The sequence below is a fragment of the Panthera onca genome, chromosome D2, assembly GCF_046562875.1.
Source record: "Panthera onca isolate mPanOnc1 chromosome D2, mPanOnc1 haplotype 2, whole genome shotgun sequence".
Classification (NCBI taxonomy): Eukaryota; Metazoa; Chordata; class Mammalia; order Carnivora; family Felidae; genus Panthera; species Panthera onca.
Window position 1 is genome coordinate 17,322,986 of NC_138349.1, and position 22,428 is coordinate 17,345,413.

The following is a 22,428-nucleotide window of genomic DNA, read 5'->3' on the forward strand; positions in this document are numbered from 1 at the left end:
CTTCTTAGGGTCCTCCCAGAGATGAACCGATCCACTGTAAAGAAAGGACCTGGCCCACAGGATTTCTCATTAAATGATAACAGTTGGTGATTATTTTTAGCTACGTGGGGTGGAAGAGACTGCCCAGCCCATCTGGCTGTGTGGCTCCCTCCCCTCGATGATGCCCCTGCACTCTCCAAAGCATCTGAGCGAGTTGGCCACTTTCCCCTGGATGTCTGTGGACTGGCCCGTGCAACGCAAGCCGCCTTCCCGACCACCTGTCTGGCACACATCTGGGGTAAGAAAACATTCCAAAGCCCTGAATCCTCTCTTTGGAACTGACTAAGCTCATTGCCCGAAGGCTATCTCTCATATTTTCTCTTTTATCCATTATTGACTTATAATTTCATTGCTAACCCTAAAAATTCACTGGGGCTTGCACCAAAGGGAGTTTTTGGGACCATTACCGTTGTGTGAACTTCAAACAGACTGCATCAACTCTCTCCTTGCCTGCAAACTTTAGGATCTAATTCTTTCCGACTGGTACTTTCTCTGGGCCCCTTGTGGGCCTCTGATAATTTCCACCTCTTCCTCTAGACCTATGGTATTTCTGCTGGGTCTTGTCCCCAGACATCCACCAAGCAATCAAATGATGTAGGGGCTTGAAAATTTGTAACTGCAGCCACAGCACACATATACCAGTCATCACTGGTGAAAGAAAATTCTCTCAGAGGTGAGTCACTTGACAGCTTAATATGGGCCGAAGGAAGGTGTCTGAGGAAAGTTTACCGAAAGGGGAGGAGAAGCTCTTGGTTTTGAAGCATCTAATGAGAAAATCTGAAATTTAATCTGCTGCCTACAGGGAAAGCTCTATGGAATAGAATGGGAAATAAAATGCAAAGGTATTTAATAAGATAAAGGGGTTATGACTGCTCTTTCTGTTGTCATCCCTTGATTCTTCTCTACCTGCCCCCCCAAAGGGGTGCATTCTCTGATTTAATTTTTTTTATGTTTATTTATCTTGGAGAGAGAGAGAGAGAGAGGGAGAGAACGAGAGCAAATGGGGGTGGGGCAGAAAGAGAGAGACACAGAATCTGAAGCAGGCTCCAGGCTCTGAGCTGTCAGCACAGGGCCCAATGCGGGGCTTGAACTCACAGGCTGTGAGATCACGACCTGAGCTGAAGTCAGACACTTAACCGACTGAGCCACCCAGCCTCCCCTTATAGAGATGTCGTATTCATTCTGGAAATTTAAAGGGGAAAGAGCTAACATTTATTGACAGCCAATGCATTGCTTCATCCAATCAGCCGTGGCCCTCCCCAAATCTGTGACAGATTATCTGTCACTTGGTTTGCAGTAGGGGAAACTGAGGCTCAGCGTGATTATGTTTTGCCCAATATTCCACAGCTAGAATGTGGCAAAGCTGTGAGTCAAAGCGCTGGCTCCAAAACCCATGCTCATGCCTCAAACCACATCTGGCAGGGAACCCCAGGAGGCTCTGTTTGTGTTGATGGCCCCTCTCCTGTGCCCACAGAGATCCAGCTGGCACTCTGGAACTACAAAGGCACACAGCAGGGGCCGACATCTCCACCGCCCATCTGCTTCCAAATGCCCACGGTCCCCACGTAAGACCCGCGGATGGCATTTCCTCTCCCTGCTCGCCACCACCTCCCTTGGGCCCCTGCTGACCCTCCTTGTCCCATCTGCTAGGGACAAGGGAGAAAAATGCTACCCACGAAGCTTCTCTCCAAAACTCATCCACCTAAGTAAAACCAGAATCATACGCAACGGACAGGATTCTCCTCTCGAGCCGAATCACAGGGGTTCCTCCCCTACTGTTGCCTCGGATGGCCAGAAAACTGGACCTCTGTCAACACGTGCAAAGAGAGTCTGTAGCTTTTAATGGCTTCTCGAAGGGTTCTCGGAGATCCATGCCAAAGGGTTCTCTGAGCCCCTCGTCTTGGCAGATTTGCTCGCCCCGGTCCCCTTAGTGGCAAGGTGCTCACGGAGACTCTGCTCCGAGGGCTCGAGTCAGTTACGTGGGTTCATGGACTTGGCTTCTCGACAGCAACTAACATTACAGGCCTGCATTGACTCTTACAATCAGGATGTATTCAGATTGACAACACGTGCCTTTTACAACCCAAGTTTCTAGTCACTCCCGGCCCAGGTGCTTGAACCTGGGTCGAACCCGGGTCCGCCTCATAACCTCAGCCTCTCAACTACGGACATTTGAAAAGGACACTTACCCCGATGGCTGCCTTTCCCACCAGAGCTGTTACCAGCACAATATGGAGATGACACATTCTGGCGAGCATATGTGCAGTTGAAGGCCTCTTGTTTTGCTCGACACACAATTTCTTTTGCTGTCTATGCCTTTACGGGGGGAACATGTCCCCAAGGACTCAAGAACAAAGGATGCCAATTATTAACTAGGCATCGAATACTGTTTAATGTTTTGCAAACCAACTATCTTGATTAAACAAATGGCCACTTTGGAGCTGGGCTGAGTCATGGGGTGGTTTCTTTTCTGGGGAGAAAGTATCCAAAGGAAGTGGCAGGGTTAAAGAGCCCCAGCCCCTGGGTGCACCCCCGGGGGGCTGCCGAGTGTTCGATGCGGAAGGGCCGATAGTTAACTACCGTCCCACGCACGGGATAAAAGCCCCGGTCGGGTAAGGCTTCCGCTACAGGCCTTTGCCGTCGCTGATTCAGACAGAATGTTAACGGAGTTCTGATTCATCAAATCTCTAAACAGAATTAAGGCATGGACGGGCTCCTAACAACATCACACTCTCTATTCATGAAAGATAAAGGATGCAAAACTGCTATTGACAAACATTGATCCTGGGCCCTTTGAAGCATTGCCCATGGTTGCTTGTTGGCTTCAAAAGTTTTCTTTTAAATCTCATTACATCAGGTTTTCTGCTTTTTAATTATTTTTTTTTCCTCTTTTCCTTGGAGTCTTTCTTTGATCAAGAGGGTGAAGAAACCGTGATGCTCATATCCGGGGCCGGTCCTCCCTGTGTTCTGTATTTAGCTACCCTGGTTCCAGGTAAGGTTCCATAAAGGAACATTACCTCTCAAGCATGGGTTCTCAGGAACACGCTTATTGATTTCTTTAATAAGCATCATCTTGAGCTCTAGTAATCACCTGACTGCCCACAGTAATCTATGTGAGGGCTCCGGGAATCCTCCTGCCCGGGGCCGGCATCCGGGTTCTGAAACCTTGCCGCCAGCTGAGGCGGGCGCTCGCTCGGGGCTCCTGCTCACCCATATGCCGTAACCTATTTGGCACACGCAGGACCGCTCAGTGGCTGCTTCCACCTTTGGGAGACAGGTTGCCAGCCGTGAAGGGCCCCATGGGTACCAGCCCCGGATAAGGCCAAAGTCAATGCCTCAACCACCAGACGTCCTTGAAGGACAAACCGAGTCCTATCGTTTTTACCTCCTAAATAACTCCAAATTTGTCTTCTTTTCTCCACTTATTTTCTCTCCATTTCAGGCAGCCATCAACTCGCTCCTGGTCAATATCCACCTGACCTCTATGACACATGTACACACCAGTCCCTTTTTCTGGAAAGTTCTCTGAACCCATCCCAGTGTTCCCCTAATCTTCACTCCCACCCTAACTCTGTTCTTAACTCCAACCCTCATCACTCTTGAGCAAGTTTGCTTGGTTAACTCACCCAGTCAATGCATCTTTCTGGTCTCAGCACAGACATGACTTCTTCAGAAGGCCTCCGTATGTTTTTCCTTTATAGTGCTAACCAGGGTCATGACTGCGGGCCTGTATTACTATTTCACGAACCTTCATTGCCCACTGTTCCCACCAGACCGAAAGCTCCTAAGACAGGCGTTCTGTTTTGCCGGCCATTGGATTCCTGGCATAGATAGATACCTGGCACTTGCCTGGCCCATGGTAGATGTTCGTATATCTTAGATGAATAACCGCTTTAGTAAAGTGACAGTTGGATCCTTTATTTATTTATTTATTTACTCACTTACTCATTTATTTATATTTTTTTAATGTTTATTTACTTTTGAAAGACAGAGAGACAGACAGAGCATGAGCAGGGGAGGGGCAGAGAGAGAGAGAGAGAGAGAGGGAGACACAGAACCCGAAGTAGGCTCCAGGCTCCAAGCTGTCAGCACAGCTGCATCCCGACACGGGGCACAAACCCACGAACCGCGAGATCACGACCCGAGCTGAAGTCAGTCGCTTGTCCGGCTGAGCCACCTAGGGGCCCCTAAAGTGACAGTTGGATACTTTATAATCAGGACACCTCCAATAGCATAACCAGCTCGATGTGAGAAACTAAAGTATTTGTGAAATTTCAAACACCCTTCAACTTGTTCACGAAGACTACATTAATATCCATCGAACAGGGACCAGTGATCTGCCGTGAGCCAGGCATTGGCAAAGCAGGGACGGGACAGGCAGAGAGAACTTCGCTCTCAAGGGGCACACGTTGCCTAAGTCAATTTTTGGTTAGTGATAAGTGTGAAAAAGAATAAAGCAAGGTGACGGACCAGAAATCCTTGCGGGTGGGGGATGTTTGCTGGGTGGGTCACCCGTGTGGCGCTGAGGCCACTGCTGATGGTTCTCTGACCACAGAGCAAGGACCAAAGAGGCAGAGCACTGGGGGGTCTGCTGTTTTCCACGTTTAAACTGCAGACCTCACGGCACCTGCACAGTCGGTTATAAGTAGAAATAGACATTTTTAGGCAAGTCAAATCACCGAATCAGTGCAGTGATGCAGGTGTCTCTTTTCCCCTCCACAGCCTTGTGTGAACTCGTGACCCTCTGATCTTGTGGAGTCTCAGAAAACTTCTCAGAAGCTTCTCTTCCTGGGTCAACAGGAAGTGACCTCAGCACGCTTGTGGTTCATCTTTTTAATACGGATTAATTTCCCTGACGTGTAGTCTCCCCTTTATCTCAAGCAAAAATTGAGCAATTTTGCTCCCTGTGTAATCACTGCAGGCCTCCCACATATTGTCTATTTCCCCAAGGCTCTGTTATCACAACAGTGTGGAATTGAATACATTTCGGCACGTGGCCCTAAAGGAGAGAATTCTCTAAAAAAATGTGTAGTCCTTTGAATTGAGGAAGACAAAAGGGTTAGCTTATCGTGTAATATGTCTGTATCTGGGGAGTTGGAACGGACCTCCCTGGGATCTCTGGGTTTTTTGTTGTTTTGTTTTTAAATTCAAACACAGAGCCTTTAGCCCTCATTCCTGTGTGGGTGTCTGATGCGATCGGGTCAATCTATTCTGTCCGAGTTCTGGGTGACGTTTTCTCAAGAGTTGGGTTCCATCCCACTGGAGAGAGCCCCTATCCTGCCTTGGGGGGGTGCCTTGGGACTCTGGTTCTCTGTGGGCTGATTCTGCCACCCTAAGAAAAGACTTCCTCACGATAACCTTGCCAGAGACCCACTCTTTGACGTACTGGTTAGGGATTGTTTTTATACAGCAACCAGCGGGTCTGAACCAACCTGTTCTGTGTTTATTTGTATTTATGTAACAACAGTCTTCTTCTTCCCGCTGGGCCTTCAGCATGGGGTGGGGGGGGTGTAGTATGGGGGGCGGGCGGCAGCCTAGAGGAGTACCTGTGAACAGCAGCTGGGACTCAAAACAGACCTGGGAGAGCCCCCACTCTGCCCACATATCCCCGCTGTGGGGCTTTGAGCCAGTCATTTACGCTCTCCGGGCCTCAGTTTCCTCATCTGTAAAGTAGGGAAAATATAGTTGCCACTTCATGGCATTACTGAGAGGTGCACATGAGAGCACAGAGGGAAGGTGCTTACTTAACTCAGTGGCCCCCATAGAGTAGATTTGCAGAGCACGCTGGCTTCGATATCACTAACGTCTTTTTGTGGGATGAAACTTGCTGAGCCCCCCAGACCCTCTGAGATGAAAGGGCCCCGTGTTCAGTGAGTCTAGTCTCCAGCCCAGGGAAGGAATGAACCCCTTCACGGAGGGGACCTTTATCTCACGTGTTCCTTCTCGGACAGGTGTCAGCAACCTTTTCCCGAAAGGACCAGATAACGGATATGTTAGTTTTTTTCTGGCCGTGCATTTCTGTCGTGACTGCTGGGTCCTGCCGCCGTGTCACCGAAGCAGCCGCAGAGAATGTTTATGCCAGTGAGCGGGGCTGTGTTCCAATAAAACACTATTTACAAAACCGATCCCGGAGAAAGTGACGGGATACAGCCAGAGCATTGCACAACTCGAAGGGGCCCCTATGGAGACACGTCGGAAGCCAGCGGAGGGGCCTGGGCTGATGTGACACCACTGCCCTCAGAAAGTGTGCCCCCTGCTCCAGAATCATCAGAACTCTGTGGGGCATGGGGACTAAGGACGATTGCTCATTCATTCATTCCGCAGGTATTTATTGGGTGCCTACAGCATGCCTGTGCTGTATGGGACAAAGAAGATGGGTCAGGTGCCAGCCTCATGAAGTTACATTCTCATGATGAGCCTCACTCAGATTCACGTGGCTGGGCTTCCATTAAATTCAGAAAGGCTTCCCAGGGCGCCTGGGTGGCTCAGTCAGTTGAGCGTCTGACTTGGTTTCGGCTCAGGTCATGATCTCCCGGTTTAGTGAGTTCGAGCCCCACGTCTGGCTCTGTGCTGGCCGTGTGGAGCCTGCTTGGGATTCTCTCTCTCTCTCTCTCTCTCTCTCTCCCTCTCTCTCTCTGCCCTTCCCCCGCTTGCATTGTCTCTGTCTCTCTCAATAAACTTAAAAATAAATCAATAAACTTAAAAAATTTTTTTTTTAATTCGTAAACCCTTCCCTAACCAGAGAAGAGAAGACATCTTGCAGGGAAGTGCTCCTGTTGCTTCCCGTCATTCCCCGAGGCCCCTGCCTGATCCATTAACTTCCGGGGGGGAACCCTCCTTTGGGGGAAAGGGAGCTGGGGAGCTGCCTTGTTAACTTGGCAGGGGGCCGGGGTACCTTTCCCCGTGCTGCACCAAGTCTCCCCGGTATGTTCACGTCCACCGTAAACTCGTGGGTACTGCTCACCCCCTTTTTCCTACCTAGGAGATACTAGGGCGTCCACCACCCTGCTGTGTTTATGAAAGCAAACCAACATTTACGGAGCAGCTTCTGTGTTCCGGGTGCTTTTACACTCCTAAGCTCATATAGTCTTTATTACTGCCCCATGAGGTGATTTGACCCATTTTATCGTCAAAGAAAACCACGCTCAGAGAGGTTCAATACATTGCCCAAGGTCACCCAGCTTGAGACAGAGCCAGGTTTGAAGCTCCTCCCACTCTACTGCGTGGACGCCCGGGGTCTTGGGATGTAGTTTTGCCAGGTCAATTTCCACGTTGTCTTCATACTGACTATTATATATTGTTGGGGGTAGCAATGTGCCCAGTGGGTAGTAAGGAAACCCTGTCCTCCAGCATCAGCCACTATTGTTTGAGGCTGGGTTTCCTGGGAAACCCATACGGAGATGTTGGGATCTGTGGGCAGGAAGTTTATTGGGGAGTGCTTTTAGGATCACTACTCCTAGGGGAGTGAGGGGAGCGGGACAGGTAGAGGAAGAGGCTGGGTTGCAACGCAGTCACAACAGAGGCCCATCTCACGGAAAGTTCTAGAGCTGGGCTGGCCCTCTGTGTCGTCCTGCCATGAGCCATGGGGTAGGCCTTTGTACTGGGATCATCCCGTCACTGGATGTGGGCTATCCCCATGGAAGGAGTGTGAGTGTGGTCAAGGCAACTCTGGTGAAAGGAAATTCTCTGAGACGAACTCAGCGGAGAGCCTTCAGCAGCCAGTACCAGGCAGCTGAGGGAAAGAGGGCCCCATCTGTGGAGAGGGATCTGGTGGTGCACCACAGCACCCACCCCGACTATTAGCTGGAATTTGCTTAGCTGGAAAATCCGGCTCAGGAAACCTGAATGGTTCAGTCAAGTTTTGGATAAGCATCCCCAGTCCATCCTTGGTCTAATTCAAGATGGCTGGAGCCACATTCGTGGCCAGGCTGAATCAGGTCCGTGGGGGCAATTACAGATGTTTAATTGGAGCAGTCAATATCAAGCAGCAAACCAGACTGCTATTATGGAAATCATAAATCCTGCACTGTTAATAAACCGAGCTTATTTATAGCTGAGTTCCCCGCTGGCCAAAGATAAAGGAAAACCCTAATCATTTGGCATGATTTTCATGACACTTAAGTCAGTTTTATAGGAAAAATAAAGGGTTTCCCCAACCCCCCCCCCCGGGGGGTCAATTCCGGTCAATTTCGATTTGAAAAACAAAACCCAAAAAACCTTGCGGTCTGATGAGCACAGGCTGCAGTGGGTAAACAGGATGGAGAATTCCCCTGACACACTTGCTGGCTGTCTCTTGCCAAAATGAACCCTGCTCTTTGGCCGTTGGTGGCTGTGGCTCCTGTGATCCGCGAAGTTTGTAAAGAGACAAGAACCATCCGTGCCGCACAGCTGTGTGACTTCCAAGTGCAACGCGCAGCCCGATATGAATTAAACACCTCCGGATCTTCACACAATAATTGATCTGCCCATTTGTAGTTCTTTCCTTTCTTTAATCTTTCCGTGGGGCTTCAATCTTCCCTCTCATATTTTAAATTTCCTCTGTTCGGTGGTTGTCTATGGCAGAGAGTGGGGTGTTTTTTTTTTTTTTTTTTCCTCCCCGATCTCTCCCATCCCATCAATCAGTTCTGCAGAAACACAAGTCTGTCCCTTGGATCTTCAGCCTCACAAAGAGCTATCACCTGGGCGATGTGATGCTTCTTGTTCTAAGTGCGGCTTTGATTTATTAAACATTTTTGAATGAAATTCTTGCATACGTTTTGCATGTTGGGAAGCCCTCCACCCCCACTCCAGCGTATAGAAAACCTGAAAGAGAGGTGGGGTCTGGAGATTTGGGTGTCCCTTTCTGTCTAGACTCGTCGCCTTTCTGAGTACAGCGTGCTATTTCCAAAAGCCGTTTTCCTCTTGCGGGAGGCAGACCTCTGAGCGCCCACCCCTCTTAAATGTACTTCTTCTAGACAGGGCCTGACATTAACATCTTTCCTAAGCGCATTTGCTTGCTAGCCCTGTGTTGTGCTGGCAAGAGCCTGGGTTGGCATCAGAGCTAGTGGCCAAGCTATTTGTTTGCCGTGTGATCTTGAGCAAATTAAAAAAAAAATTTTTTTAATGTTTATTTGTGTTTTTTTTTGAGAGAGAGAGAGAGAGAGAGAGCGAGCAGGGGAGGGACAGAGAGAGAGGGAGACGCAGAATCCAAAGCAGGCTCAAACTCATGGACCGCGAGATCATGACCTGAGCCAAAGTCAAATGATTAACTGACTGAGCCACCCAGATGCCCCAATGAAGCAAATTTCTTCATCTCCCTGAGCCTATCTTAAATAATTTGGGGGTAAATTAACTGTGATGATATATGGGAAGGCGTTAGACATGGAAACAACACACATGCATGCACACACAGAAGCGTGTGATTTATCTCCCCTGATCGTGTATTCTTTCATTTGTTTGGGAAGAACCCATTAAGTGCCGTTACTATGGCATTCGTACGTGCACAGGGACGTCTATCTCTGCCAAAGGAAAGCCAACTAGGCAAATCGGTAGCTATAAAACCAGGTGCTTGCTGAGGCCAACTCTGAGCCGTACCGGATGCATAGACATCGGAGGAAGGCATATTAGAAGAATGACAGGTGCCACGTGGGTCCCATTGGTCATTGCAGGATAACTCAGCTACCACTCCACCTACCCACACACTCCAACCTCCCCCCATTCAGGAAAACCAGTTGCCACATTGGTAATTATTATCTGCCACCAACACGAATTTCTTGTGTCTTTCCGAGGGTGGAGATTGGAGGACGGATCACACCCACAGTCTCTACTTTCAAGGCCCTCGCTCCCCACCTGGGGAAGCATCCCTTAATTTCTCTATGACTCAGTTTCCTCATTCGGGACATGAGGGCGGTAGTAACAGGTACCTCATGGGGTTGCTATTACCATTAAGGGGGTTGTGCTGGGTAAAGTTCAAAATGCTTGCTATCGTTTCAGGATGTAGTGAATGCTCTACAAGCATTTGTTAAATGACCCGCCCTCCGGGACTATCTACGGTAGGGGCTTCAAATATTACTAGCCAAAGCTGCACCAAGGGCCCTATTAAATTAGTATAACGGAGGTTAAAAAAAATAAATTTTGTGGGTGAAATGAGCAACATTTAAGATAGCAGGTAGACCGAATGACCGAGCAGGCTTCGTGGCCTGGCATACACAAAATAAAAGGATCTGGTGAAGCCGGCTGCCCAACCCTACACAGAAAACTTCTAGGTCTAGATATCCTTTTGGTCTTGCCTCTGATTCCTGGTCCAACCCAAAGGCCAGCTGATCCACAATTGCAAAGTGACTCTTCCCTGCAAAGTGGTGTCAGAGTGCCGGCAGAAGCGGAGTTGCGACTCATAAGGACCCACACGTGGGTGATTTTGTGCCTCTTTGTTACATGTGGCAGAACCGCTTTCATGATAATGCCACCAGGTAGCCGGTTGGGAGGGGAAGCCATGTAGCTCCCATCCCCCTCTAATTAGCAGAAATTCCTTTTGTTTCCCCCAAAGCCTGACAGCTGTGGGATGGACAGCTTGGCTTAGATCAGTTCACAGCACAGAAAGTGTTTAGAACAGCTCCTGCCGCGTAGCACAGACCTCAGATGTTAAGCCGTCACTACTGCCCTGTGACACAGAAACTGGCCAAGTGTTAGATCGCGTGGAACAGACGACAGGAGCGGTAGAATTTGAGAAGAGGAAGCCTGGACCCTGTGGCCAGAAGCTAAGTGGGGTCCAGCTCTAGCGCCCTCTGGCGTCAACGTGGTCCCTCCGGGCAAATCAGCAACTTTTCCGGAGCTTCAGTTTTTTTTCCACCGTAGAATGTAGTTCATTCTGCCAATTTTGCCAACGTGGTGACGGAGGGCTGGAATGCTTCATAATCACAATGACCTCCCAGATATGAGACTCGGTTCTTCCCTCGCCCCCGCTCGTCTCCCCTCTTCCCGGAACTGTGGAGTATCGATCTGGGTGCTGTCACTGTGCCTTGCACCCCACAGCCACTTCTGCAACTGTACCGTCCGAGCTTATCAGTTGGCCTGGAGACAGGTGACTTTTGTCTCGAAGAACCTCCTTTCGCCAGAGTCCACTTTCTCTCCTCTGACCTGCCGGGGTCTGGGGCGTGTGCTTCTCCCGCGTCCAAGCTCCCCGCAGCCCCTCCCCCAGCCCCAGGCGGGGGGGGGGGGGGGGGGGGTGCAAAGGAGGCAGGTGAGGTGTCCGTCTGAGTGTTTGCCTTCCAGATGTCTTTCTTGTCTGCCCTCTCAGCCGCTGTGGCAGCAGCACCGCCACAGTGTGGCCCGTGTCCCCAGCATCGCCACCTGGACCTTCGCGGTAACCTCCGGCTTCTAAGCCCTACCCTGAAACCCCACCTCGACCGTGCCAGACAAGCCGTCTCCTAAAATGTCAATCTGGTTGTGTCACTGATCTGCTTAAAACTCATCAGAGGTGCCTCATTGCCTACAGGACAAAGTCCAGATTGATTAGCTTGACATAGAAGCTCTGGCCCCTGGACACTTTACGTGCCCCTCCCCGGCTTTGTTCCCACCTCTCCTGACCTCCATCCTCAACACTCACCCAAAGCTCCAGTCACGTGCCTGCCTGATGCCTTCATTTACCTCCACTTCTGGTTCCCCGGGCCAGAAACATCTTCTCCCACCTCTGGCTTTTGGAGAACTCCGTCCTTTTCTCTTTCAAGACTCAGCTCGAATTCTGGGTGACCTTTTTCTCCCTCTAGAAGTTGGAGTCTTCTATCTACCCGGAAGACTCCTGTGGCATTGTGTGCATTTACGACCTTAATACCTTGATGTGTCACACCTGGTGGGGACACTTTGGGGCTGAGACTGTGATTCTCTTACCTCTGGGCATTCAGCACATGACGCACGATACGTGCTCACTAATTGCCGAATGAAATGGGTGTCTATGTGTCACCTTGGGAGTGTGGGAGATCGCAGGCATCGAAGAAGGGGGGAAGGAAGGAGAAGAGGGATGAGGGCAGGCCTAGACACAAGCAGTGGCGCCCTCTGGAGACCATAGGTCCCCAAATCTAGTCTGAGCCTACTCAGATGTTATCCTTGACCTCTATCCTTGCAGCCAAGGAGATAGAAGCGGCCCTAGCAGCAAATACATAAGGGAGCATTTGTCAGAGGGCTCACGGGAATTGCTTCTTTCAGAAACAGGCGCCCTTCCCCGTCAAGACTCATGTTCCTGCCACTTCTGGCTTCAGCTGACCCCTCCCACGGGCTCCCATGAAGACCTTTGCTGTGAGCCTATCTTGTGCGTTGGTGTCCACACGTAGGAATGGTGGAGTTAGGGCGTTCAGGGTTTGGATCAGAGAAATGCACATATTGTAAGGCAAGATTATTAATGTACTTTATAGAACACTCTAAGGGTTCTTTTTACATTTTTTTTATTAAAAATTTTTTTTCCTTCCCCTCCCCCAAGGTCTTCTGTTAAGTTTCTCAGGATCCACATAAGAGTGAAAACATATGGTATCTGTCTTTCTCTGTATGGCTTATTTCACTTAGCATGACATTCTCCAGTTCCATCTACGTTGCTACAAAAGGCCATATTTCATTCTTTCTCATTGCCATGTAGTATTCCATTGTGTATATAAACCACAGCTTCTTTATCCATTCATCAGTTGATGGACATTTAGGCTCTTTCCATCATTTGGCTATTGTTGAGAGTGCTGCTATAAACATTGGGGTACATGTACCCCTATACATCAGCACTCCTGTATCCCTTGGGTAAATTCGTAGCGGTGCTATTGCTGGGTCATAGGGTAGATCTATTTTTAATTTTTTGAGGAACCTCCACACTGTTTTCCAGAGTGGCTGCACCAGTCTGCATTCCCACCAACAGTGCAAGAGGGTTCCTGTTTCTCCACATCCTCGCCAGCATCTATAGTCGCCTGATTTGTTCATTTTAGCCACTCTGACTGGCGTGAGGTGGGAAAAAAAAAAAAAAAGTTAGAGAGGGAGGGAGCCAAAATATAAGAGACTCTTAAAAACTGAGAACAAACTGAGGGTTGATGGGGGGGGTAGGGTGGGAGGGCGGGGTGGGTGGGTGATGGGTATTGAGGAGGGCACCTGTTGGGATGAGCACTGGGTGTTGTATGGAAACCAGTCTGACAATAAATTTCATATTAAAAAAAAAAGAACTCTAATGAGAGATATGAGAACAGTCTTCCAAAAAAAATTTTTTTAATGTTATTTATTTTTGAGAGAGAGAGAGAGACAGAGCATGAGTGGGGGGAGGGGCAGAGAGAAAGGGAGACACAGAATCGGAAGCAGGCTCCAGGCTCTGAGCCATCAGCACAGAGCCTGACGCGGGGCTTGAACTCACGAACTGCGAGATCATGACCTGAGTTGAAGTCAGATGCCCAACCGACTGAGCCATCCAGGTACCCCTATAACATCTTAATGTTTCTTTTATGAGGCTGGCACTCTTCATTTGACTCCTCCCCTTGCTCATGTGTACCCAAGGAAATCACAATAAAACCGTTATACATCTGAATGCATTTCTAGAAAAAAAAAAATCTGTATTTTCTTAAAGCCAAGCACATTTTGTGATTGGATTTGGGACTTTGTGATCGCAATGAGGCCAGCAGACCGCAGAGGTCTTCAGATCCCTTTCTAGATAGACTTTCTTCCAGCCTTTCTCATGAAATCGGTTCTTTGAGATGTTCTTCCCAGAGGTATCTTTCCAGCATCTACACCGGAGATGGCACCCGCCCCAGAGGGACACACACAGAGAACCGTCAGAAGTTTCCAAGATTTTAAAGAATCACGGATTCAGTGATACGTATTTGGATCGACTAGTCAATTCCTTGGTTTCCATGGAGGTACAATTCCTTGCTTTCGCTCTCACAGTGCTGGAGCTGGCCCGTACTGTTCGTGATGGCAATATCTCTTCTCCTAGTCTACGTTTGGTAGCTTGAAATCCACCACGTGGCAATATTTATATTACAGAAATTGGCAAATGCTGCAGCGTGGGGCTCCCCACCCCAGAGATCTAGCTGTTAAGTGCTCACCTACACACAACTGTACCCGATGGAGAAGAGAGACAGAGACATCGAGTGACTTGCTCAATGTTGCACAGCTCGGTAGCTTAGAAGTGATTGAACAGGACTTTTAACTAATTTATTTATTTCTCCATGGTTATTTATTTTTGAGGGAGAGAAAGAGAGTGAGGGCACGCGATGGGGGAAGGGCAGAGAGAGAGAGAGGATCCCGAGCGGGCTTTGTGCTTGACAGCAGAGAGCCTGATGCAGGGCTTGAACCCACGGATTGCGAGATCACGACCTGAGCCAAAGTCAGACGTCTAACCGACTGAGCCACCCAGGCGCCCCTCAAACAGGACTTTTTAGAAGATGTAAAACTTGAACTGGGTTTCTAAGGGAATGTGAATAGAATAGAATAGAATAGAATAGAATAGAATAACGGCCCCCAAAGATACCCAAGCCCAAATTCCCTGGAACCTGGAACCCTTTAATATGGCAAAAGGGACTTTGCAGATGTGAGTAAGGGCATGGACCTTGAAATTGAAAGATCATCTCGGGTTATCTGGGTGGGCCCAATTTCTTAAAGAAATGAGTCCTTAAAAGCAGAGAACTTCTCCTGGCTGGGTCAAAGGAGGAGACAGAAGAAAAAGAAGGAGAGATTCCAAGTGTGAGAGAGACCAGACTTTGAGCATGAGGGAAGAGGGCCATGTGCCAAGAATGTGGGTGGCCTTTAGCAGCTGAGAAATGACTGGGAGAGGTTAATCAGCCTGCCATCCATCCAACTACTAATCAGAAATGTAACCAGAATGTGGACCAAGGCGGTCAGGCCCTAGAGCCCTTGCTCACCAAGACAAGTGCCTTCCAGCCTCGCTGTAATCAGCTGCCCCTGACCCACCAGGCCCCTCGGGCTGATACAGCCCACGCTGGGCCCTCGCAAGGGACTCTTCCCCCTACAAGCTCCACGGAGGGAAACATGGCCTCAAAATGCTGTAGCAGCTCAAGGTTTGATGGACCCCACTAGCCGGAGAAAGGTTCTTTGGCTTTGATGGGAGGCAAGATCCCATCCACGCAGTTCCGGGAGATGGCTTTGCTCTGAACAGATAACTCAGTATAAAGGACAGGAAAAAGTAGAGGGGTGGAGGGAAGGGAGAGGAAGAGAGAGGGGGCGGGGTGAGAAGAGAGAGTCAGGATTTCACAGAGCCCAGCCCCAACCAGACACTCTCTGATGACCAGGGGAAAGGCTTTGAAAGTGGAAGGGCTGGGCCTCAAACCCAGACCCTGAAAGTGGGGGTGGATCTCTGCAGAAATCACATGGGGACCCCTGCTGTGGAGCCAGGGAGACCGGGAAAGAGTTCAGGTGATAAAAAAAAAAAAATGTTAATAGAGGACTGAAATGCATGTGGCTGTAATTCCAGTCTTCAGGTTCCCGGTCTGAAATCCCGAGAAGAATGCCATCACTCTGCTGTTTCTCTCCCCAGCCGGCCTCCACTCCCCAGGGTGACGACACTCTAGGCCTCTGCACCTTTTGTTGTCTGTGATGTTAAACGTGGCCAAGCAGGCACTTTGGTTCCAACGGCTTTTCTGTTCAACACGTTCCTTTCTCCCAGATCCCTGAACCACTTGGGGGCCACAAATGATACCATCCGGAAAGAAGATGGACCCCTTTCCCCAAGAAAGATGGGGTGTCAGTGACTCTACCTAGGACAGAGGAACCCCCATGTTTTCAGCCCATTCTCCAGAAAGGACATGTTAAAGCACAAAAATGGAATAATGTCTCTTTCCTGCTAAAATCTTTGAGTGCCTTTCTACTGTACTTAGACTAATATCCAAATTCCTTACTTGGTCAACCAGGCCTGAGAAGTCTGGCCCTTGCCTTCTGGCAACCTCACTTTGGGCCATTCTCCTCCTTGCCTGCCAAGCTGCAGCTGAAGAGCCTCCTCTCAGTGCCTTAAAGACACCCTGTTCCCCATCACTGCCACAGGGCCTTTGCACATTCACTTTCCTTTTTTTTGAGCCTTCCTTCAGGCCTCTCTTTGCATGCCTGGCTCCTTTGTCTTCTGTAGTCTCAGTTTAAATGCCTAATGGCATTTCTTTTCCAAGAAGGGAAGGTCTATTATTTTCTATCTTGACATCCTTTAGGGAATTTCCACAATATGTAGTTCATTTATTTGTTGGCTGTCCCTTCCAAAGGCCACTCAAGCCCTTTCTCAGAGTTCAGGGACCTTTTCTGTCCTGTACATGCCTGTGTTCTCAGCGTCTAAGCACAGGCTTGTTGTTCAGTGGATATCTGATGAATCCATGAGCGGCTGAAGAAGGACAGGAAGCAGGAACAGAGGTGGGAGCCGCTGCAAGAGGAGTGGTCATTGTTCCTGGGGGTAGATGTTTCTGAGGGTGACTGTTCCTGGGGGTGACTGTTCCTGGGAGTGACTGTTCCTGGGGGTGACTGTTCCTGGGAGTTACTGGTCCTTATGGTAACTGTTCCTGGAGGTAAATGTTTCTGAGGGTGACTGTTCCTGGGGGTGACTGTTCCTGGGGGTGACTGTTCCTGGGAGTGACTGTTCCTTGGGGTAACTGTTCCCGGGGGTGACTATTCCTTGCGGTAACTGTTCCTGGAGGTAAATGTTTCTGAGGGTGACTGTGCCTGGGGGTAACTGTTCCTGGGGGTGACTGTTCCTGGGAGTGACTGTTCCTGGGGGTGACTGTTCCTGGGGGTGACTGTTCCTGGGAGTTACTGTTCCTTGCGGTAACTGTTCCTGGAGGTAAATGTTTCTGAGGGTGACTGTTCCTAGGGGTGACTGTTCCTGGGGGTGACTGTTCCTGGGAGTGACTGTTCCTGGGGGTGACTGTTCCTGGGGGTGACTGTTCCTGGGAGTTACTGTTCCTTGCGGTAACTGTTCCTGGAGGTAAATGTTTCTGAGGGTGACTGTTCCTGGGGGTAACTGTTCCTGGGGGTGACTGTTCCTGGGAGTGACTGTTCCTGGGGGTGACTGTTCCTGGGGGTGACTGTTCCTGGGAGTTACTGTTCCTTGCGGTAACTGTTCCTGGAGGTAAATGTTTCTGAGGGTGACTGTTCCTAGGGGTGACTGTTCCTGGGGGTGACTGTTCCTGGGAGTTACTGTTCCTTGCGGTAACTGTTCCTGGAGGTAAATGTTTCTGAGGGTGACTGTTCCTGGGGGTAACTGTTCCTGGGGGTGACTGTTCCTGGGGGTGACTGTTCCTGGGGGTGACTGTTCCTTGCAGTAACTGTTTCTGAGGGTGACTGTTCCTGGGGGTGACTGTTCCTGGGAGTGGCTGTTCCTGGGGGTGACTGTTCCCGGGGGTGACTGTTCCTTGCGGTAACTGTTCCTGGAGGTAAATGTTTCTGAGGGTGACTGTTCCTGGGGGTGACTGTTCCTGGGGGAGACTGTTCCTGGGAGTGACTGTTCCTGGGGGTGACTGTTCCTGGGGGTAAATCTTTCCGAGTGTGACTATTCCTGGGGGTGACTGCTCCTGGAGTGGGTAAGAAAAAACCAGGAGCTGACCGGTGGAGAGGGAAGATTGTGGGGGGTAGGGGGCCCTGCAGGCAAGAAGCAACAGCCTGTGCTGATTTGCTTCTAGGGTTTTCTGCTTCCGGTCTTTCTCTTGGCCTTTGACTGCCCCCCTGGCAGATGTGCAAAATCACGGTGAACCTTGATCCCTTCGCTTTGTCTGGGCCAGGGCTGGGGACGCCAGCTCTTCATCTATTTCATTCTCTCCTTTTTGCTTATCTACGGGACAGCAACGGAACTGTGTGTGCTTGATTCTACCCATCCAAGGTTTTTCAACTATTTTGAGATTGTGTAGATGACTCCACGGTAACAGAAATGACGTAACGCAGGAAAGAAAGACACGACAGTCCACACATCCGTAAACGTGTGTGTATGTAAATAGCATATATCGTAAAGTCACACAGATGCATACATTATGTAGACAGAGGTGACCAACAGAGGAAGTCAGTCCATGCTTTAGTTCTATTAGGAAGAAGGGAGAATGAGAGGTGGGTGAGCTTGAGAGATCTAAATCCTCATCTACCCAAGTAGATGGTTGAGAGACAAAGGGCACCACCGACAAAGCAAGAAGTGTAGTAGAAGCAGAATATTTGGAGACGTGGAGGAAACCACCAGAAGAAATAAAAATAGAGGCAGTTTAAAAATTAAGAAGGTGCCTCTGGGCTTGACAGAGGAGGGCTGTTTTTCGTTAAACACCACTGAATGCTATTATTTTTAAAAATCATGAGTGCATATGACTTTGATATAATTGAAAAAAATTTTAGTGTGCATTTCAGCGGTGTTGATAAATGCTTTAAAATATTTTATATTTCCGGGGCGCCAGGGTGGCTCAGTCGGTTGAGCGTCCGACTTCAGCTCAGGTCATGACCTCGCGGTTTGTGAGTTCAAGCCCCGCGTCGGGCTCTGTGCTGACGGTTCAGGGCCTGGAGCCTGCTTCGGCTTCTGTGTCTCGCTCTCTCTCTGCCCCTCCCCTGCTCACGCTCTGTCTCTCCCTGTCTCAAAAATAAATAAAACATTTAAAATAATTTTAAAAATAAAATATTTTATATTTCCTAAAATATTCCTTCATTTTATTTTTCCCCCCAAAGGTGAAGACAGGAAAAATTGCAGCAGGGAAAAGGAATGTGAGGGGTGCCACATAGGGCCTGGGAAACAAGGTAAGACTGTGTAACTCTCCATCATTGTACCTCTCTCCAGATTCCCCAGGCAAGCTGCATGGACCGATGCATCTTCTAGCAGGTTCTCCCCATCCTGCCCATATGCTGTGCTCCCCGGAACATCTCAGGTCCTGGAAAGACGTGCAGACCCAACACCCTTCCTCACCATGGGACTGTGGGTGGAGAAAGATAGTTAGAAGCCCAAGTGACCCTGAACTGAGTCAGTAAGCACTTGAAAGCTGACATGCCCCTGAGGTTCCCACGTCCTTTTCTGGAGGGGTGTCCCTCCTTGTGTTCACAGAGCCTGGAGGAATGAGGACAGGGAGCTGGCAGCCTCTTGGGGGTCAGCTTCCCCATGTGGCCTTTGAAGTGGTGCATCCAGTTGTCACTTTCCTGCGGACCCACCAAGACCTGCAGACCTCACCCCCCTTTCCTGGTGTCCCTGCTGGGCTCCTGGATTGGTCTGAAATCTCCTGGCTTTCTTCACAGCCTTCGACAGAAGCACACAGGAAAACTGCCATTTTTCTTTCAGCCAGGAGCCATCTCACGCCCTTCTATTACTCTCTTCCTCTTCTTTCTTGATTTTTAACACAACTGGGCCAGCCACTCCCATGGCCCTTGAAGGCCCTCTCCCTGCCAGCTCCACTCTGCAGGGTCTTGCTTTGTGCTGGGTTTGTCACATCCCCGCCCCTGCCGGCTGGGACTTGCGGGGTCCTACCTACAGATCTTGTAGTTCAGTCTTCATAGGTATGATTACAAGCTCATATGACTTATTTTAAGTCCCCAGCACCTCCAAAGGAGCCCAGTCCTCTTGGAGGCTCTCAGCTCTCTTGGATGACCCACCAACTCCAGGTAGGCCATGTTGATTGTGTTGGGACTCACCTTCAGATCCCATGTCCCATTAGCCTCTGTGATGGCGGTCTTCAGCCTTCAGGCCTAGACTTGGCCTCCTTTGGAACCAACGCCTACCTCTGCCGAACAAGGCTGCGGTCTTAGACTTGGAAACCAGGTTTGTCACCAGAAAGGGGTCGGCTTTCTCGTGTGCGTGTTAAGGTCCTTTGCAAGTGGACTGGGAGCAAAGCTGGCCTGTCCTGCCCCGCAGTCTTTGAAGAGCCCAACACTTGTGCTGTCAGTGGTGTGAAAACGGGCAGTTGGTGATCCCCAGGCTGAGAAGGAAAGATGGGTTGGTGGTTTGACAGATCACGTGAGCATCATCCATGCGGCCACTGCTCCTGTGCCCCTCCGTCTCCTGCTTCCCTGGGCTGTCCCAAGGAAACTCTCACCCTCTATTTGCCCTCCGTGGGCTTGTCTTTCTGTCCTTTGGCTGCAGGTAAGGACACAATCCTCGTTTCCACAAACAGCTCAATGCGGGGGCTTTGCGGAGAGGCTTTCTCTTATCTGGGCTCTCCTTTCTCAGAACGATGCTCAGGGCTGCTTTCAGTTTGGGGATTAAGCCAACCAAAGTACAGAATCCACTTCTCTGCATGGAGAATGCTCTCCAGTCTGTTGTTTATCTGTCTTCCTCCCAACACCCTCCCTGCTTCGCCCTAATCTTTGGAGCTTAAAAAGGCTTACAATGCTTCTTAGGCACGGAATAGTTCTTATAAGGCAACTATTGATGAGCCAGACAGAAATGACTTCAAAACTTACTGTGTGAACTTTCCTCCGTGACCGCATTGCTGGACGTCAAGTGAAAGGGGGAAGAAGAGGGTCCTCTTGTTGTCCTATATTATCAGCTGTTTTCCTCCCGCAGGAAGGCTGGCCATCAGGATGTTCCAATGTGGAAACTTGAACCTGCCCAATGCAGCCCCCTTCTTTCTCCCTTTACCCACTCAGCTACAATGGTAACGACTGGTATGACAGACTCACCCCGGCACAGACCCAACCCTGGGCACTCTGACCATACCCCGAGAGGAGAAGCTGTTCGTTTCCCATCACCCAACACTTCTCATTCCATCAGTTACAGCAAAATGGCATGAATAGTCTCCCCTTGTCTGGCGGTTCACTTTTCTGCGGTTTGTCACCTGTGGTCAACGCTGGTCCAGCAGGGAAGGATCCTCCTCCTGACGGATCATTAGAAGGTCGAGAGTAGCCTCCCGCTACGTCGCGGTGCCTGGGCCATTCACTTCGCGGAGTCTCATCCTGTAGGCACTTTATCATCTCACATCATCGTGAGAAGAAGGGTGAGGACAGGCGACACGGTATTTCGAGACAGAAAGAGAGGAGACCACGTTCACATAACGTCTATTACAGCATACTGTTATAATTCTATTTTATTACCAATGGCGTTCATCACTTACTGTGCCTAGTTTATGATAAATTTCATCATAGGTATGTATGTATGTATGTATGTATGTATGTATTATCTGTGGCTCAGGCATCCACTGGGGGCCTTGAACCTTATCCCCTGTGAATAAGGGGGCTGCTGTATTAGAATAGAATCATAACATTCAAGTGGCCCCCTTGCTGTTTGCAAACTGCTTTGATACGCATTGTTTCACTTTCTGCTGACCACAACACAAAGAAATAAGTGCCGTGATCCCCCCCTTGCCAGATGAAGAGACCGAGGCTCAGAGCTGGGAAAGGACTTACCCGAAGATCTCAGGAGCCCCGTGACTCCATCCCAACTCAAATCGACTGGAGACTCCACGCAAGAGGATGGGAAAGAGAAGGACCCCGAAGAAGGTATCTCTGAGTGGAAATGAACCCGCAAAGAACAATTTACCTTCGTGACTTAGGGAATGAGAATCCAGCGACCTTAAAACCTACCACCCAGGGTATGTTAGAGCTAACCCTGAACATGAGAAGCAGGGTGGGAGTTAAGGGCAGAATGCTGAGTATCCTTGAGGGAAGTAGAGGCTAGGAGTCTCTCCCCTCACTCTGTATCTTTAGACAGGCTGGGCCAAGGGAGGAAAGACAACTTATGAAACGCTAACTTGCCTTAGCAGCCTCCATCAGTGCTGATGGCAGAGGGAAACTGGAGGCCCAAGTTTTGAGGTTAGAAATCTTGGCTGCCGACATTCAACTTTCGGATGTACTACTCACATTGTGGAGAAAGCAGTAAACGCCCGACGCTTTCTTCAAAATGTTTGTGTTTCCTCCCGGTGCAGAAGAACAAAACAGGCATGACGTGAAAAGAAGGAACGTGGTACTAAGAAGGGAGCCTCAGAGGCACGAATGGAAATCTGTGCATATTTGTGCTGAGGTCTGGGAGGAGCGAGGCCCCCGGCTGTCTTGTCTAAATCATCCGAGGAGCACACGATATCTACTCGGGGACTCCTGGAATACCCAGTGGCGTCCTAATGAAATAATAATGGGGAATATCCTCTTCCCCCGGCATTTCTACAGGGAGGACTTACCATTACCCCAGACAGGGATTAGGCCTAATAAATTACACTTCAGGATGTAGGACGCACACAAAACGTCAGGGCTGCGTACACATACGGATGGCCCCGAGCACAGAAGATTCATCATCCCGAGGTTAGACACACAGCAGGCGCCAAGGAGCAGGAAGTGTCCTGGAATGTGTCCCAATTAGGTGGTTCTTGGAGCGGAGAAGGAAATACCAACAGTAGTGCTGAGATGTTTGCTATGGGGGCGTCCGGGGCTCCAGGGACTTGGCTATGGCGTCTGTGAGCCCCTGTCATCCTCCTAAGAGCACACTGCCCATGCTGGGGTCTGTACCTACCTTCC

At 49.7% G+C, this 22,428-nt stretch overlaps 1 protein-coding gene and 2 long non-coding RNA genes across 6 annotated transcripts in view; 1 reads left to right on the forward strand and 2 right to left on the reverse strand.

The window, feature by feature from the left end:
• The window catches only part of HABP2 (hyaluronan binding protein 2), a 32,799-nt gene extending 30,412 nt beyond the window's left edge, over positions 1-2,387 (reverse strand). For both annotated transcript variants that reach the window (XM_060641450.3, XM_060641449.3), the window contains exon 1: positions 2,229-2,387. In XM_060641450.3, coding sequence (XP_060497433.1) covers positions 2,229-2,297 — 69 coding nt within the window. In that variant the 5' untranslated portion in view covers positions 2,298-2,387. The remainder of the gene's footprint in view (positions 1-2,228) is intronic.
• Positions 2,388-2,501: 114 nt separating this feature from the next.
• On the forward strand, positions 2,502-6,723 carry LOC132684882 (uncharacterized). 3 transcript variants are annotated; one of them, XR_009612847.3, is made up of 5 exons: positions 2,502-2,651; positions 2,941-3,031; positions 3,482-3,532; positions 3,741-3,898; positions 5,991-6,723. It is a non-coding gene; the product is annotated as an uncharacterized LOC132684882 (long non-coding RNA). The 3 variants fall into 3 exon arrangements; XR_009612846.3 differs by lacking the exon at positions 5,991-6,723 and adding an exon at positions 4,762-5,152; XR_009612848.3 differs by lacking the exon at positions 5,991-6,723 and adding an exon at positions 4,258-4,746.
• An 11,234-nt stretch (positions 6,724-17,957) lies between these two features.
• On the reverse strand, positions 17,958-20,174 carry LOC144613244 (uncharacterized). The gene is made up of 3 exons (XR_013550641.2): positions 19,618-20,174; positions 18,766-18,908; positions 17,958-18,570 (listed from the first exon to the last, which is right to left on the reverse strand). It is a non-coding gene; the product is annotated as an uncharacterized LOC144613244 (long non-coding RNA).
• Positions 20,175-22,428: the final 2,254 nt, after the last annotated feature.